Below are 17779 nucleotides of genomic sequence, written 5' to 3'. Positions count from 1 at the left end.
AAAAACTTTTGACTGAAGAGCAGATATGAAGGGGGGCAGGGGTCAGTGCTTAAAGGGCAGAGTTTGCCACGGGTCTCAGACAGCCAAAAAAAATTAAATAAATCAAGCTGGTTCGCTTGGAGCACACTTGAAGCAGTCTTGCCAAAACTCCTGCCCCCAGATTATGACAGACCCCATCAACACACACATTTTTCAGACCACTTTAAGCACTGCTGGGGAGAAAGGAGCCTAGAAATTGCCAGACTGGATCAGGCACAAGGTCCATGCGGTTCAGTGCCTGTTCTCTGACTGCGTAGAAGCCTCAAGTGGAGTCTCTGGCCCAGATCCTCAGCTGGTGCAAATTGGCATGGCTAAACTGTAACGTAGCTGTGCTGGTTTGTACCAGATAAGGATCTGTCCTTGTGTATTCAAGCAGAAAGGATTTATGGCAAATGTGTGTGTGTGTATGTCTGTGTGTGTATATATATATATATATATATATATATTAGCTACTGCACTCAGTGTAATCTTGGGTCAGACTGTTGCTTTATCCTAATTAACTGCCTAAAGGAATAACAATAATTAGAACTTCCTAATGTCTGGTGGTCATTTTTTAATATAATGTAATTTTTATAGGAATTTTTCTTTCTTTTTTTTTATTATTAAGAAAATGAGTCACTCTCTCTTCCTCTCCGACATTTCCACTTTTCACTCCAGCCATTTCTATGGAGGTCAAAGAGGTATGTCCACTCTGTGCCGTGCAAAAGAGAAAAAAAAAACAAGGTCAGACTGAGGCTATTGGGAAGGAAAGTAATGATTTTTTAAACAAGTAGCGAAGTTTACATAGGCCTGGTAACATAATTCAATTTCTGTCCTCAAAGCCCTTTATCTCGTTATATTCATGGTGCTGATGAGAGGCCTCTTTTGCTCAACTAAGCAAAATATTCTTATTAAGTCAGAATTGTCATTAGTTTAATAACAAAACAAGGGTTTAATGATGGAGGAGTGGGGCAGGCCTCATCAGAGCCCATCACAGACAATGACAAGCAGTGATAGAGCAATCAGGCGCTCAGCAGAACAAGCACCGGAAAAGGTTATAGCAGAAAATAGGAATGTTCTTGAACAAATGGGAATCCCAGACAGGGCTGCAGAGGTCTCTAACAATGGACAGAAGGGTTGGCGAATGCTCTGAAACCCGGCAAGAGGGAGGGTCTCAGTGCCCAGGCTCCAGCCAAGCAGGAATGGCAACACTGCTCTTTTTAGCCCCACAAACCTGGTCTCTGAGACTCGGTGCCACAGGTTTTTCTTTGCAGCATAGACATATCCTAATAGTTAAAGATCAGCTGATGCCCTGAAGTATGAGGTGTGAATTTTCTTCCAAAGTTTTTGTTAGCTTTAACTATTATAACTGGATATTCTGGTTATCCATATAAATGTCCAGTTTCTTCTGGAATCTTACTAGGTTCTTGGGCTCAATGACATCATGTGGCAATGAGTTCCACAGGCTGACTATGTCTGGGTGGGGGAGGGTTGGGAAATGTACATCTTTTTATCAGTTTTGAATCATACACACATGTGGATAATTACATTAGGCTGCATGGAGCTATCCACCTATTATCAGGACCAGTACTACCAGGGGGACAAATCTCTCCTCCGCCCCAAACAATCCTCAGAGGGCCACAAATCATTGTCAGAAAGGCCAGAGTTTCATGTACAGAAACATGTACAAAGTTTCTAATGTTAAGCAGTGGAACAGCAGTAGATTGGAGCGTCCTCATCCTTTATAGAAATTATAAATCACAGCAAAATACTGATACAGTAGCCAAATTTTAATTTTAAAAACTCTTTAAAATCCAAGATTTTACAGGGGTCTAACTAGCCCTGGACTCTTGGAAGGTTGTGTGTGTTTTTAAATAGAGGCATCCAGGGGCCCCAAAATACCCACTTGTCCCCCTCTGACCCCCCAGTAATGGGACCCTAGAACCATCTCTGCCTGCTATGATTGGGTTTTCTGCATGCAATGTCTGTCTAGGTCAAAAAGTCATTTGCTGGAAGTAAGTAAAGTAAAGTAGCAAGGCCATGTAATCTAGCGACTAGGTACTGGACTGGGAGTCAGGAGTGCTGGGTTCTATTCCTATCACTTCCCCCGTTTTACCTCCCACTCTGTCACTTTAGACTGTAAGCTCTTCAGTGCAGGGACTATACTATACGTGTGTACAGCACAAGCCCAATGTGGACCAGTCACAGGGTCCACTCACTGCTAGGGGCACCTTCTCCTGGCCACCCTGGGGATTAGCTCCTGCCAGGTGCTGCACCCTCCTGTGGCAGTCTCTGCACCCGTCATCCTCTTTCACCTGGCAGCCATTCCCTGCAGGAGCTGTAGCTTCCACTTTGTGACTTGGCTCTCCGGCCAGGTCACTATGGGCCTCCTCTTCCAGGGTATCCAAGTCTTTTGGGGTAAAGTATCCCAGGCAGTTCGCTCTCCACTGCCTGGTCTGTGCCACTTCCCCAGTGGCAGGTAGGGGAACCCAGGCCCACCCTCTACTCCAGATTCCCTCTCTTCAGCAGCCAAGGTCTCCATCATCCTATCCCTTCTGCTTTCCCCCTGAGCCTTGCCTGTCCTTCTGGCTCTTCCCCTTGCCAGCCACACAATTCCCTCTACCTACTGTCTTGGAATGAGGAGGACTGCATGAGATGTCACTTTGAAGCTGATCATCATGCTGCTTAGGGAGAACTCCTGGCCTGGGCTGCTTTGGGGCCATGAATTGGGTTAATGACAGATGAATCTCCTAAGGTTTGGAAGTGTCATCTGGCTAGCCCCTACTATGAGATGGGCTCCTACTATGAGAGAGGGAAAGGGGGGCATTCTTAATGCTCTGACAGCAGAACAAAGAAACCCCTTGGAAAGATCATTTTCAGTATATTTTTTAAAAATGGAACTGTAACCAAAAAAAAGAGAGCAAGAGAGAAACGCTGGAGTCATCTTTTCCTTTGCATCAAGGCATGGTCCAGCCACTGGCTTTTACACTAGCTCTGGCTATTCTCCAGGGAAACTGAATTCCTTCTCAAATAGTACGAGATGCGTTAGGGCTGAAAACGATATTGAAAGAGACAGACTGACTTTAGCCTGCGGCTTGTCTGCATCACTGCACGATCCATCTTGCTGCAGGGGGCACTGAAGAAAGCAGAAGCACTGAAATCTCATCAGCCCACCAGGAGCCGATGACAGTGCAGCGGGGGATGAAGATGGAGGCGTGGGAACAAACTGGGGAATTAGTGATGATTCCAAGTGTGGCTGTGAAAGAAGCCAACCCAGCGATCATCTCCAGGGACGCACGGAGGCTGCCCAAACCAATGTTCAGAGAGGTGAAGATCTGTAGCTTTATAAAGTGCTACCCAACTTCTGAGACACTGCAAAGGGGCCTGGTTTCCAGCTGGTGGGTGCTTGAGACTTGTTCAAAATCAGGCCCCCCATGATATCCAAAATCACTGGCCACTCTTGACAGTGGTGGCCAGGGGCTAGCAGGGATCCCCAAGGGAGTGAGGGCCCAGGAGCAGGATGCCAAGTATTGGAACAGAAGGGAGAGGAAAAAAGGGGGAAAAAATGCTAAGATCCCACCACATGGAGGCGCAAACATAGCTGAGCCCCCTGATCAATGAGGCTTTCCAAACAATTGTTGTTATTACTGCAGTGTTTATACGGCGCCCATCACTGTGGCACCTGGGCAGCTTGCAAGGCGAGGTTAACTTGAGACAAGCGAATCTCAATAAAAGACCAAACGCCCTGTTCCCCTCCAGCTCTGCAAGCCAGCTAGGCAAGCAGGATGAAATGGAGTCTGCCTGACCAAGAAGCAGAAGATCATCGTTGCACACTGACCCACCAACTTAATGAGGAGGCCTATTAACTCAGTTCAAAGGGGCAGGTGACAAAAGCCCCCAGGTAAGTATAAAAAAGGAGACCTCAACAGAGAGTTAGGTGTTGTGCGGGAGACATTCAAAATTACAATAGGGCCAACGTGTCTATACACAAATGCAAGGCATATTGGCAATAAACAGGAAGAACTCACAGTGTCAGTGCATAAGCTAAATTGTGACTTAAATATGCTGAGGACTGTTATAAAGAGGACAGTGGTCAGTTGCTCTCCATGTGCACTGGAGGCAGGACAAGTTGTAATGGGCGAAATCTGTAGCAAGAGAGGTTTTTTCAAAACAAGCTGGACAAACACCGGTCAGGGATGGTCTAGGTTTACTTGGTCCTGCCTCAGCACAAGGGGCTGGACTTGATGATCTCCCGTGGTCCCTTCCAGGCCTACATTCCTATGACTCTCTGACTTAGGGGCTGATCCTGTGCGATGCTGAGCACCCGCAGACCCCACATCACAGGGAAGTGAGGATGATCAGAACGTCACAGAAGGGGCTAGGCACGTTGCAGGATCAGGCCCCATCTTATGGGGGTAGAACTGGGCTCCTTGCAGCTTTCCCCATTCTGTTTTCATAAAGGTGTTTACAAAACCCAGTAGGCCAGACTCTGTGGTCCTTAGCCAGCTTTTACTCCAGGTTTACTCAGCCCCTGCTTAGAGACATCCCTAGGAGTTTGTCTGAGTGCAACATTTGGAAGGACTGCAGGACTTGGCCCAATATAGACAGAAACAACCTGGCACCCACCAAAGCCCCAAAGCTCTTCCTTTCATTACAACTCCCTGAGCAACCTGGAGGCACCCAGGCACCTGATCTAGGTGCACAAGAACAGCCTCAGCAGCCAAAAGACTGAGCAGGGTGAGAGAATCCCCTTAGCTATTCAGCCTCCTCGGAGGTTCCTCTCTCCATCGCGGAGCTGTACCCTGTGTCCCCTCCGGGTGCCTGCTTGGACCTTAGCCCTTCTTCGCCACTCTCCCCATACGCTGGCAGGAGATCAAAGTAGCGACTCGGCTCCCAGCTGAGGCATCTGCGCCCTGCCACAAGGTGCTGTGGCTGACATTAAAAAATCTTCATCACTCATTGCCCCGGACGCTATCCCAGCAGATACCTCATTCCTTGCCCTGCTAGGACTTGTCAGCTCTTCGTCTGGCACAGAATAACATTCACCGATGCCCGTCCAGGAAACAAGTCGTGATTTATAGGCACATGCTGCACCATGCCAGCGAACTAAGAATCAACTTATAGACTGTTATGAAAGGGGCAAAGAGGGAAGCAGCAGACTTGCAGACTCCTGCAAAGACTTTGGGTTGGCAAGCCCTACTGAACTGGAGTTGGTCGCTGCAGAACCGTGAATACCTATTGTTCCTGGCTTTGTGTTCTCATTGAAACAGTCTTTAGTTAACATCGAAATCCTTAGCGCATTCCATATGTGAGAAAGCCAGGAAAGGAGGCATAATTCAGACCTTTCACTCCAAATAAGTCATGAGTATTGTAGGAGATTTTATTATATGCTACCCAAGCTGTTGGCTGATCCAAGCAGAGAGAGAAGCCTAGAAGGAGCCTTCAGAGAAGCTAAAGCTCATTGGGCAGCCTGCAGATTGCAAAACTGGAATAGCAGGACGCTGGGGAAACATAATTCTCAGCTGCAACACCTGGGCTGGATTCAGGCCAGAGTTACACTGAGTTCTGCTGGCATAAAGCAGGGCACAAAGCCCCGGCAATAGAAAGGGAGTGGGGTCACCATTGTGCAAGGTGCCATCAACTCATAAAACTTAGATCCTCGCTGCTCTGTTATTTTTGCTCTCGTTCCAATGCTGCGGCCAAGTCAATGCCAGCCCTTGCAGCAGTTTCCGTGGTTTCTGGATCAGGCCCAGATAGCAGATGGGCATTTCAATAGCACTGCCTGGGGCGTGCTCCCACACAGCGCAAAGGACAGAGGGTAGCAGCACCAAAGAACGGGGGGTGCAAACCTGACCCCGCACTAATGAGATCACTGCTTGCATCCTGGGAGCTAGGCTTTGTTAGAAGTTCATGCTGTTCAGCCATGCCCATTCTCTGCCCCCTTCTCACTAGCCATTACTGAATGGGCCAGCAGGGGGCCTGGGACTCCCCCCTGCCCAGGGCAGAGGGCTCAGCCCAGCGCAGACCCTCATCTGCACCCCCCGGAGCATCTGCTCACAGTCGAATGGAATCACAACAACTGCACACCTGGTAGAAGTGCTCACAAGGTCAAGACCAGAGGGCAGGGATTGTCCTTCTGACTGGGTGCAGGGGCATCCTCCCAGCCCCAGGTGACACGGGGCTCACTCTAGATGGTCCCACCACATGCACAAGTGCTCAAGGGATAGACTGTAAATTGGCAGCTTCCGGAAAGAGATGGGGTAGGGGCCTTTAGGAAGGGCCGGCTCCAGCCCCAGGGATCATGGGGAGTCCAGGCCATGGATGTGCACGGGCATGCATGGATCCACCAGCCATCCCCAGTTCCAAGCCCGCACTTGTCCATGCTGCCCTGGTCAAATCCCCGCAGAGCACCATCCTGCATTACACCTTCCCCACACACACCATTTCTGCAGCTTCTCTCAGCTCTAGGCACTCAGAGTGTAACTCTCCCTGCAAAAGGCCTGACACGTCTGTCCTATTGAGGGAAGGGCAGGATTTGACCTTTAAAAGCCTCTAATTGCATGACTCCTTGCTAGGCTAGTCTCCCCATGCTCCTGGACCGGATCTGTAGCCCTGATTATGCACTAGAGCAGCGGCTCTCAAACTGTGGGTCAGGACCCTGTTTTAATGGGGTCGCCAGGGTTGGCACTAGACTTGCTGGCCAAAGTTGAAGCCCAAGCACCACCACCCAGGGCCAGGGCCAAAGCCGAAGGGCTTCAGCCCTGGGTGGAGTGGCTTACATTAGGCTCAGGTGAACTTAGGCTTTGATCCCCCCTTCTGGGATCATGTAGTAATTTTTGTTGTCAGAAGGGGGTCGGGGTGCAGTGAAGTTTGAGAACCCCTGCACTAGAAGGTGTAAGCTCTCTGGGGAAGGAGCATATGTTACTCTGTGTTCTGTTCGCGCATCATGACCATTTACAGGGCTGCGGTATCGTCCTCAGCGTTAAGCAATGTAAGGCCATTGCCAGGTGGGCTGCAAGACACCCCCTCCTTCCCTTCGAAATTACTGCTTCGAATGATTGGTTTTGGAGAAACAGTCGTGTTAGTCTGTATTCGCAAAAAGAAAAGGAGGACTTGTGGCATCTTAGAGACTAACATTTATTTGAGCATAAGCTTTCGTGCTCAAATAAATTTGTCAGTCTCTAAGGTGCCACAAGTCCTCCTTTTCTTTTTGCTTCTAATGATTGAATCCACTCAGTCCCACTATAGCCCTTGTTCCCAGCTAACGGTTCTTGTTTCCTTTGTTACTACTCACGAGCAATGTCACCTTAAACTGGATGCTCATGATAAGTCAACTCTTTCTGCGGAAAAACTTGAACATCTACATGCATCTTTGGGCAAAGGAGAAATTTGGAATAGCAACTGCACCCTCTAGTGTCGCTTTGGGGTAGTGCAAGTCAATATTAAACCCAGTTGAATACTATGGCCATTTCCAAAAGAAGGAATCATCAATTATTATTATTATTATTTGTATGGTGAGAGCACCGGGAGCTCCAGTCATAGACCAGGACCCTATTGTGCTCGGTGCTGTACAAACATATATAAAAGAAGATGGTCCCTGTTCCAAAGAGCTGACAATCTCAGTAAAGACTGTCTCTCTTGTGCAGCTATAGGAGGCCGAATGAATCAGATCTTTTCCTTACAAACAAACAAACTCCAGGAACAATGGGGCCTGCACCAGAATGAAGGGGAGGAGAATACTCAGCTTGGCTTGCGGCAGAAGGGGGGACATTACAAAGGAAACAGGAGCTTGAAGTTTGGGTGATAGAAAATCTGTGATACTAAGATCTGCCAGCACTATTCTATATTAAATCATCAATAAGACAAATCCAATTCTGCCCCCTTTCAACAGCCACTCACAGCTCTGCTGATACACCTCAATCCTCTCAAGCAGCAACCTCTGTTATTTCAGTTCTGAGCTCCCGCCATGGAGCTCACCCAATGCACTTTGATCCTGGCCCATGTGCTCAATCCAGGATCCCCTGCTGCTCCAGTCCTGGGTTCACCCATTCCCCACAAACTTTGCCAACACACCCCTTATCCACCCTGTAGGCTATATCCTCAGTTCTGACATCCCTGTTATTCCAGTCTTGGGGGACCCCCCACCACTAGCCTTCCTGATGGATTGTGGTCTTGGCCAGCGGCGTTCCCCCATATTTTACTTCTGCACAGACTGCATCATGTTCAACACTCTGAGTAGTGGTTCCAGGACGAGCAGAAAAGAAGGATGTTGTCCTTGCAATCCTTGCATTGCTGTAAATGATTCTGCATTCCCAAGAGCGTTCCCTCCCACCAAAGAGAGCTTGGAGAGAGAGAGCGAATCTTTGCGACAAAGTATCAATCTCTTTCCACAAGCAAAGCAATGACTAGGTCACCTAAGAGGCTGTTCTCCCTCCCACGTACAAATGCTCAGTAGAGCTAGGTTCTCCTGAACCCACGTTCACCGCTGCCTGTCTTTAAGACTGCTCCAGGCTGAAGGCTGACACACAAAAGCTTGATTGGAAAGTGAATCACATTTTGTTTTTTAAAAAAAAAACGATGGTGGAATAAGGCTTGGAAGGAAACTGGATTCAAGTGCTTGTGGGGGGAGGAGAGTGGATTCGCAGAGAAGCCTTCGTTTCAGCCTGCAGCTACAACAGTAAGAAAGGACGAAAATGAGACCACAAGATTTGAGCTGGCCCTTCCCAGAGAGGGCTGCCATGCACTGAGGTGAGTTGGTAGCTTTCGCTCCACTTCCCTAGCACACTCATGGTTCTCCTAGTCTCCAAAGCTTTCCATGGCTTTGCCACACACACCCCCCATGTCTCCTCCTATGCCCTGCCCCTGCCCATATTCCATCCTCATTGTCCCCTTTTGTCTTCTCCATCTGAACCTGAACATCTAGTTCAATGGGACAATGCGTGTCAGTAACATCACTCACATGTGTCTTTGCAGGCCCAGGCTCTAAACTCACATCCTGCCTGCCCTCCGGAGACCTGGTAAGGTGCACAGCAATTCCACACCACACGAAAATGACTGAAACCCAAAGGTGAGGCATCAGCGTTGCTTCAGGAAGTGGGAAGGTGTCCCAGCCATTTCCAAGCAGGCTCTTCAGGAGCAGTGCTAAATGCAAGAAGCAGACATGGCCCTGGACTTGCAGTGGGGCTAAGTCCTGGAGTTACAAGTTGGCCAGCAGCCGATGACCTTGCCTAATGCTTAGAGATGACCAGATCAGAGGAAGAGCTTGGCTCAAAGGTTTAATCAGTTGAGGAGCAGCTTGGACCTAATACAGAAATCTGATTATCAACCAGTGTAAGTGAGCCAGAACTGGTGTGCTCATCCATATACAGACAGAGCACAAGCAGCAATATTTGGTAGCAGATAGGGCAGAGCTGTGCATCAGAGACAACAAGAGAGGGCGTGCACCCCCTGTCCAAAGGCCGGGGGCAACTGCAGGAGGAAGGTTCGACTGGCTCCCTATGGTCCCAGAAGGCAGATTCCACCCTAGAAGAGGCATGAGGCTCAGACTCAGGCAGATTCCAGATTAAGGAGAAAGCGGTCAAAGAGCCACCTAGACACAGTAATGGAGATGAACGATGGCAAATGCTGTGCAGAAACTTACGCCTGTGACAGAGCCACTGTAAAACAATCAAGCTTGCATCATGGTCAGAACTTCATGTGACTGATGCACTGCTACTGAAAGCACTTCTAGTTTTGGTTCCATATTTTAATTCATTCGCTAGAGAGAGAGTGTACACACACACACACACACACACACACACACACACACACACACACACACACACACACACACACACACACACACACACACACACACACACACACACACACACACACACACACACACACACACACACACACACTCCTTTTCCAGCGAGTCAGCCAGATGGAAGCTCCTTGACTGTATCCGAGCTACTCAGAAGACATAAACCCATTCAGAGGCAGAGTCCTCCTGATAAAGTGTGTGTCTCTGGGGTTACAATCTTGCACCGGGATGGGTGAGAGTTCTTCCAAAAGGCCCTTTCACCATTACAGCGGCACAGCATTGACCCCTCCCTTCTTTCCAACCAGCCCCAGCCCAACCAAAAATACAAGAATGGCCCCGAAACAAAACAAAGTACACTAATACACATTTAAAAAAAAAATCAGAACTAGAAACACTCTCCCAAGCAGAACTTCCACCCCAAAAGGGAAGAAGTGCCAGAGTCTCCATGAAATCCATTAGCGATTTCACTATCGCTTTTATGTGGAAGGGGCCTAGATACTATGGGGATGGGTGGCAATACAAAACTTGCTATTTGTCCTCCAGCAGCTCCTAGGAGGCAGCAAGGCTTGTGTGAGGCATTGTACAAATGCAGAGGAAGACGGGGTCTCTGACCCAAAGACATATGACTGTGACATGTCTAGCACATCTTTGGGCACTCAGACAAAATAATAATACTTCGGTTTTCTCCCTCCCAATCCCGCCATTCAATACAGCGACGATCCAGAAAACAAGAGGAAATCTGGGACTTATTCCCCACAGGGGTCCGCATGAGGGATGCTTCGTAAAGCAAGTTATTGCTCCGGGATAATGAATCAGTGGTTTATTATCAGGTCGACAGTTACAGCGGCAGATACAAAAGCAGCGGCAGAGGCCCCAGGGCTAAGCGGGGATGTCACGTTCTTTGTACTGTGTCCCTGTCCCCTCCCTTGCCCTCAGCAGGCAAAAGGCAGGCAGAGAAAAGCTTGTAAAGTGCCCCTCAGTGCAGATGAACCGTAATACTGCCATCAGTGTGCCTTAGCCCTCTGCCCACTGGGGGTGGACCCAGTTCCCCGCTGCACTGTAGTTATCATAATACTGTGCACCTCCAACCTCTGAGCCATAAGAAGGCTACCATGGTTAAAGGGGGTCTTCCTGCACCTCTACATGGTTCAAGATGGCATTTGGAGCTGCAACAGTCCAGCTGGCGGCAAACTCTGATCTCACTTAGGGTCAGTGGTGATCCTACACCGCTGAAGCCAGTGGAAGTTTTGCCACCCACTTCAGCGGCAGCAGGATCAGGACCTTAATGTGGCATAAATCCACCACCACCTACAGAGTTACTCCAGGGTTACACTAAAGTAACAGAGCAGAATGGAGCCCTGCCAAGGAGTCAGCCGAAGAGACTCAAGGAGGAGAAAGCAACCCCATCGTGCATTTGTACTGGTGTCCCTGTGGACTGATCAAAGAACAAACGAGGATCCAGGGACTGAAGGAAGATATGCACATTCCAGCCCAAGGGAACGGAGGTGGGCAGTGTGGTGAAGGGGAGGATGCGGTGCAATTTCAAGGGGAAATCAGTATAATAGCCCTTTAGTATCTAGAGGTTATTCACACACGATTTCCAAAGCCTGAGTTATGCAAGTTGCTGCTGAAAGGGCCCGATTCTGAGCTCCCTTTCTCCGGTGTACATCGAGAATAACTCTGCTAAGACCAGTGGAGTCATACAGTAATAAAATGAGCACACAGCGAGATCAGAATCAGGCCCAACGCAGAATAAAATAAAATCAACTTCTAAAATTATTTCTATTGTGTGCAAAACTGATAAAATACCCAGAGCATTATCTGGTAGGATCATCCAAACATCCTTACCCTAACCATCCTGGAAGGGTTTATCTAGGGCAATTCATACCATGATCCCAGACCAGAAAATAACATGTGAGAATGGGGCCCGATCTGAATCTCAGTTAAATCCAGCATCACTCCCTAATGATTTCAGTGGAGTAAGTCAGGATTTACATGGGCATAAGAGATCAGAATCTCCACCCATTCTGGAAATAAAGGGTGAAATGTTGGCTCCTTTGAAGACAATGGCAAAACTCCTATTGACATCAATAGGGCCAGGATTTCACCCATCATACACGCTACTTATAATGGACAGGAGAGAAGGAATTCAGTAGCTGGTACTGGGCAGAGGCTGGGATGTTTTGGGACATGGGAGAGCTGGGGGTAGGGTTTGATGGATGAGAAGGAGTTACAGCATTTGCTTCCTCCCCATTCACTATGTTTAGGGGACAAGTCACGGACCGTGAAATCTGGTCTCCCTCGTGAAATTTGGTGTTTTGTGTACTTTTATCCTGAACTATACAGATTTCACGGGGCAGACCAGCGTTTCTCAAATTGGGGATCCCGACCCAAAAGGGGGGTTGGGGGGCAGGGGTCGCAGGATTATTGTAGGGGGATCACGGTATTGCCACCCTTACTTCTGCACTGCCAGACAGCAGCAGCTGCTGGCCAAATGCCCAGCTCTGAAGGCAGCAGCACAGAAGTCAGGGTGGCGATACCACACCATGTCGTCCTTACTTCTGCGCTACTGCTGGCAGCGGCTCTGCCTTCAGAGCTGGGCTCCCGGCCAGCAGTTGCCACTCTCCGGCCACCTAGCTCTGTAGGCAGCGCTATCACCAGCAGCAGCACAGAAGCAAGGGCAGCAATACCATGACCCTCCCCCTACAATAACCTTGTGACCCCCATCAACCCTCTTTTGGGTCAGGACCCCTACAGTCACACCACCATGACATTTCAGATTTAAATATCTGAAATCATAAAATTTACCATTTTTTAAACCCTACAACCATGAAATTGACCAAAATGGACCGTAAATTTGGTAGGGTCCCAACTATGTACAAGTTTGCAACCAGATGGTTCAAAGCAGAAGTTGTCACATGTTCTGTGCAACATTCGCTATACAGAAGCGAGAACCCACCTGACAGAGCAAAGACAACCAGAGATCAGTGTCCCATTTCCCTTCTGCTCCCCCAATCCCATGTTCCCAGCCAACAAACCAGCACCCAGCACAGATCTCTCACAGGAGGCGTTGTATTGCAGAAGCCTGGAGGATCTTTGCTTTACTAGATTCTCATTTAGAGCATACAGGCACTTGATCCCAAACCGTTATCGCAAGAAATAATGGGTAACTTGTAGGAGTCCACTATAAGCAGCGAGTGAGTCCAGCAGCCCGCTTACTTCTTCAGGTCCTGCTCTGCTTTGTCTGAGAGAGGGGGAACAAAATCAATGCATCAGCATTTCAACACCACTCCTCTGGAATCCCCTGCTAATTACACACCGGAAGTTTTGATGAACATAGTTAATATTTCACAAGTTCTGTGGTCTGGGGACTAGAGGCGCCAACTTTGTGGTTCTAATTCTGGAGCTGCTCTTGCACCCTCTGGGCACTTGGGAAAGCCCCTCAGAACCTTGATCCTTGCTCTGCAGAACTCCCCTGGCAGCAGGATCAAGCCCTCTGGTTCTCAGTTTCCCCACCTGTAAAATGGGGGCCATCTTTACCTCTCTAACAAGGCTTTTATAGAACTTACATCATTAACGTCTCTAACACACTTTGGAAGGGGGCAGAGAGACAGGAGGAGTTACCTAGCTAAGAAGGCCCTGAGCTGAGGGAGTTTGGGGGCCTCCCATGATGGGACAGGGAAAAAGGAGAGGACAGGGCTTGTGAAATTTCCAGCCCACACTGGACTTCCAGGGTAGATTTGAGGTCTTGCAGGATTTGGAGCCATGATAGGGCTACTTCCTGATTGCTGGTTTCCGGCAGCTAACCCATGCTGCCCCACTTATCTAGGTCTTCGTGCATTGTGCTATCTCCACTTGGGGGCTGGGAAGGAATTTTTCCCCAGATCACCAGCTTGGCTGAGGCTGGTTCGGTTATTTCACCTTCCCTGTAACAAAACCTAGGGGCAACCGGCAGGCTGGGATTCTCTCCCCTCCCAGAGGACTCAGCTGGACCTATCTGAGAGTCATTTAGTTGTCGCAACTGTTGGCGGGTGCCCAGTGCAGGAACTTGCTGATGTAGACTCCACATCCAGCAAGATGGATGGAGGCAGTGTGTCTAACCCCCTGGGGGAAAATGCGAATCAGGGGATGGGGCACTATCGCGGGAGGACTACCTCTCCAATGTGCTTGACGGTGGTGCTAGTCAAGGTTCCCTCTTGCTCAACCCCCAAAAAGGGAAGGGATGCTAGTGGGCAAGTGGAAGTGCCCACAGACTCTCCTAATGTGATGGTTGGTTCCCCCTTCAGTGGGGGAACCCAAGAATTGGCAAAGGATCAGTGGGGTGCAAGTGACCACACTGGGCTGTCCCCCGACTGGAACTTTGGATTTAACTTGACTAATAAAGCTACAGCCTGGTTAAAACCCACATCACATGTCCTTGTCTTCTTCTGCCAACTTGCACTAGCTAACTCTCCCAGCTCCATTCACAAGGACTCATGTTTCCCTGTCCTTCCTTTACAAATATTAATCTCAAACTGTTTGGCTGCTTCTCCAAACTGCTTTGGGATCTGCAGCACTGGACTAGAAAGCTCGCTGGAAGGGACCCTCTCCAACACTCCCTGCTTCTGGCCCAGGAAGTTCAGAGGAGCATTGATTTATTTATTCATTTTAAAATCTAAAGGCCTGGAAGGTTTGTTTAGGACTCTGGGTAGCTTCTCAGTTTATCTGAGCCCGTCACCAATGACCTAATAAAAAATAGCCACCCCTAATTGAACCTGAAGCACAATGAGGCTCATCAACAAAAATCTCACAGAGAGCGAGATCAGTGGGACCACACCCAGGAGAGTTTACCAACGCGGCTCCAGCCTCATCACTTTATCAGCTTGGCGCCTGCTCCTGTTCCCATTGACTTAACCAGAGAGGACCCCAGGGAAGAACATTTCCTAGTATTCTTTAATTGAGTCAGCCTGAGGTGCTTTCTGCCACAACGGCCATGATCCTGGACGGTGGTTGTCTCACTAACAGAGGTGGAAGAAAGAGGGAAACAAATGAAGGCACCTCACTCCCTGCCAGGCAGCAGGCCTGATCAAGAATGCTCCCAAGGGTACTCTCAATGCCCCAACTGTGTTTGGGAATGTGGGGGGCGGCGGGGGAGGAGGCCTGCCTTAACACCGGTCCTTGGAGATGGAGACACCAAATGCGGACGCTAGACAAATCCATTCTTATTAAACATGCCCTCGCTCAAACCCTGGAAAACACTGGAGTCGATGACCAAACCAGGCAGAGGGACTGTCCAGGTGCAGCCCTTACCTGCAGGGATGAACTTCAGCGAGCTACTGAATATTCAGAAGCGAGACTGCCCCCTCTTCAGCCCGTCATTGAGGAACTCATGGCCCAGTCCATTGCCGCATTTGCCACAGGACACCTAGAAGATGCAAGGGAGGAAAACGAATGAACTGGGGCCAACCCACAGGCAGGCGCTTTGTGCTGCTATTCAGACAGCGAGCAGCACTGCAACTTTAACAGGGACAAGTCAGGGAAAGCTGTCAAGCTTCTGCTTTACTCTCTACAAGGTTTTCATCAGCACCTTCAAGGCGCCCGGCCGCTCTTCATACTTGGCCACGCTGTCGGCATGCACTGTTTCAGTGAAGGCCGGCCAAGGAGACGAGTGCTGGTATTTTGCTCTGCTGGAGAACAGCTCATAACCGCATTTGGAACAGATGTAAATGCCTGGGGAGGGGGACAGGGGAAATGACGGGTTAACTCCGGGTGGCAGCTAACCGTGCAAATTCAGTCACGTGTGTGCCGCACCTGTAACGCCGGGATCCTGCTGCCCAGACAGCGCTCAAGGTCAGAGAAGATCACCTCAAAGGATGGTTTACAATACAGCCCTGCTAAACATGGACTCAGGCCAGGATATACCAACAGGTCACCTACACAGCTTAGCCAAACCTGCCGCCACCTGCTGTCACTTTCCAGTGACCAAGATAGGACTAAGGATTTCATGGCAGCGGCAGAGATGAAATCTCAGAGCCCTCTGCTGCAAAATTGCAAGCCCCTGTCACATGAACTAAAGAGAATCCCATTTAGCTACAAGCAGTACAGGGACTATGACACAGTTCTGAGTCCTCTCTGTCACACACACTGGCCTGTTCCTTATGCACCTTTGGCCCAAGCACAGCTCAGAACAGAAGCCCATGTTAAGCCCTGGCCCACACCCATCTCCGGCTGACCCCAGCTCTGGCGCGGTTTCTCCAGCAAGACTGGGCCCCACTTATTCTGTTGCCCAACCCAGCGAGGTCTGGGCAGTCTGAGCTACCTCCCACTCCCACGCACTGGCTGGCATGCCAGGGGGCTCTGCAAGCACCTGTGCACCTCCTGGGGATTCACGTGGCTGGCATCCGGGAAGAATCCAGTTCAGAGTGACACCACGCAGCCACTGCGCCAGGAGATGGGAAGACATTGGGGGCTCAGCGCCCTATAGAGCGGGTCTGGGGTTCTGTGCAGCCAACCGGGGACTGGGGGAGCTCAGACCCAGGCCCCATGGCTAAGCTGATCAGGGCCCCTATGTTACCAGGAGAGGGCTGGCAAAGGGGCTCTTGCTGCCTCCAAGCCCCAGCAGCCTGGCCCCCTAGCTGAAGGCCATCCCTATGGACTGGGGGAGCCCGGCCGCCCCTATGGACTGGGGGAGCCCGGCCGCCCCTATGGACTGGGGGAGCCCGGCCGCCCCTATGGACTGGGGGAGCCCGGCCGCCCCTATGGGCAATGGCCATCCCTATAGACAGTGGGAGCCTGGCCACCCCTACGGGCAGTGGCCACCCCTACGGACTGGGGGAGCCCAGCCACCCCTGTGGGCAGTGGCCACCCCTACGGACTGGGGGAGCCCAGCCCCTATGGAGAGAGAGGGAACCCCTATGGACAGTGGGAGCTCGGCCACCCCTATGAACTGGGGGATCCCGGCCCCTATGAAGAGAGAGGGAACTCTTATGGACAGGGGGAGCCAGGCCACCCCTATGGGCAATGGCCACCCCTATGAACTGGGGGATCCCGGCTGCCCCTATGGAGAGGGAGGGAACCCCTATGGACAGTGGGAGCCCAGCCACCCCTATGGAGCCCGGCCACCCCTATGGGCAGGGGGATCCCGGCCCCTATGGATCCCGGCCACCCCTATGAACTGGGGGATCCCGGCCCCTATGGATCCCGGCCACCCCTATGAACTGGGGGAACCCGGCCCCTATGGAGAGGGAGGGAACCCCTATGGACAGTGGGAGCCCAGCCACCCCTATGGAGCCCGGCCACCCCTATGGACTGGGGGATCCCGGCCGCCCCTATGGAGAGGGAGGGAACCCCTATGGACAGTGGGAGCCCAGCCACCCCTATGGAGCCCGGCCACCCCTATGGGCAGGGGGATCCCGGCCCCTATGGATCCTGGCCACCCCTATGAACTGGGGGATCCCGGCCCCTATGAAGAGAGAGGGAACTCCTATGGACAGTGGGAGCCCAGCCACCCCTATGGATCCCGGCCACCCCTATGGACAGTGGGAGCCCGGCCACCCCTACGGATCCCGGCCGCCCCTATGGCCGGGGCACCGCGGCCGCTCCGGGCAGCCCCCGGCGGGTCCCGTACCGGGCTCGAAGTGGCTCCGCAGCGGCTCCCCGCCGAAGAAGGCGCAGAAGGACATGGCCGGAACGGGCGACTCGCGGCGCACTGCGCATGCTCCGCGCATCCGCTGCCCCTCCCCCGGCCCTATGGGCTGCTCTCGGGAGGGGCTAAAAAGGGGCAAAGGGGGGACGCGGGGCGGGGGCTGAGCCCGAGCCCAGGCGCTGGCAGAGGGCCACAGGGGGCAAAACCTGGCACTGGGGGCAGCAGTTGCCCCAGGGGGACTGAGGCCCCCCCATGTTTGCCAAAATGGTTGGGGGGCAAAGGGGCTTTTTTTTCCTTTCCCCTCTCGCAGACAGCACCTCTCAGCACGGACA

At 51.0% G+C, this 17779-nt stretch overlaps 1 protein-coding gene across 1 annotated transcript; it reads right to left on the bottom strand.

Moving 5' to 3' along the window:
- Positions 1-10621: 10621 nt before the first annotated feature.
- On the bottom strand, positions 10622-17542 carry MSRB1 (methionine sulfoxide reductase B1). The gene is made up of 4 exons (XM_038420401.2): positions 17430-17542; positions 15390-15532; positions 15113-15227; positions 10622-13067 (listed from the first exon to the last, which is right to left on the bottom strand). Exons 1-4 carry the CDS (start codon positions 17527-17529, stop codon positions 13039-13041), a joined length of 387 nt encoding a protein of 128 aa, XP_038276329.1. The 5' UTR covers positions 17530-17542; the 3' UTR covers positions 10622-13038.
- Between the last annotated feature and the right edge of the window lie 237 nt (positions 17543-17779).

Source organism: Dermochelys coriacea, chromosome 10 (assembly GCF_009764565.3).
Source record: "Dermochelys coriacea isolate rDerCor1 chromosome 10, rDerCor1.pri.v4, whole genome shotgun sequence".
NCBI lineage: Eukaryota > Metazoa > Chordata > Testudines > Dermochelyidae > Dermochelys > Dermochelys coriacea.
This window is presented reverse-complemented; position numbering and strand designations above follow the sequence as displayed.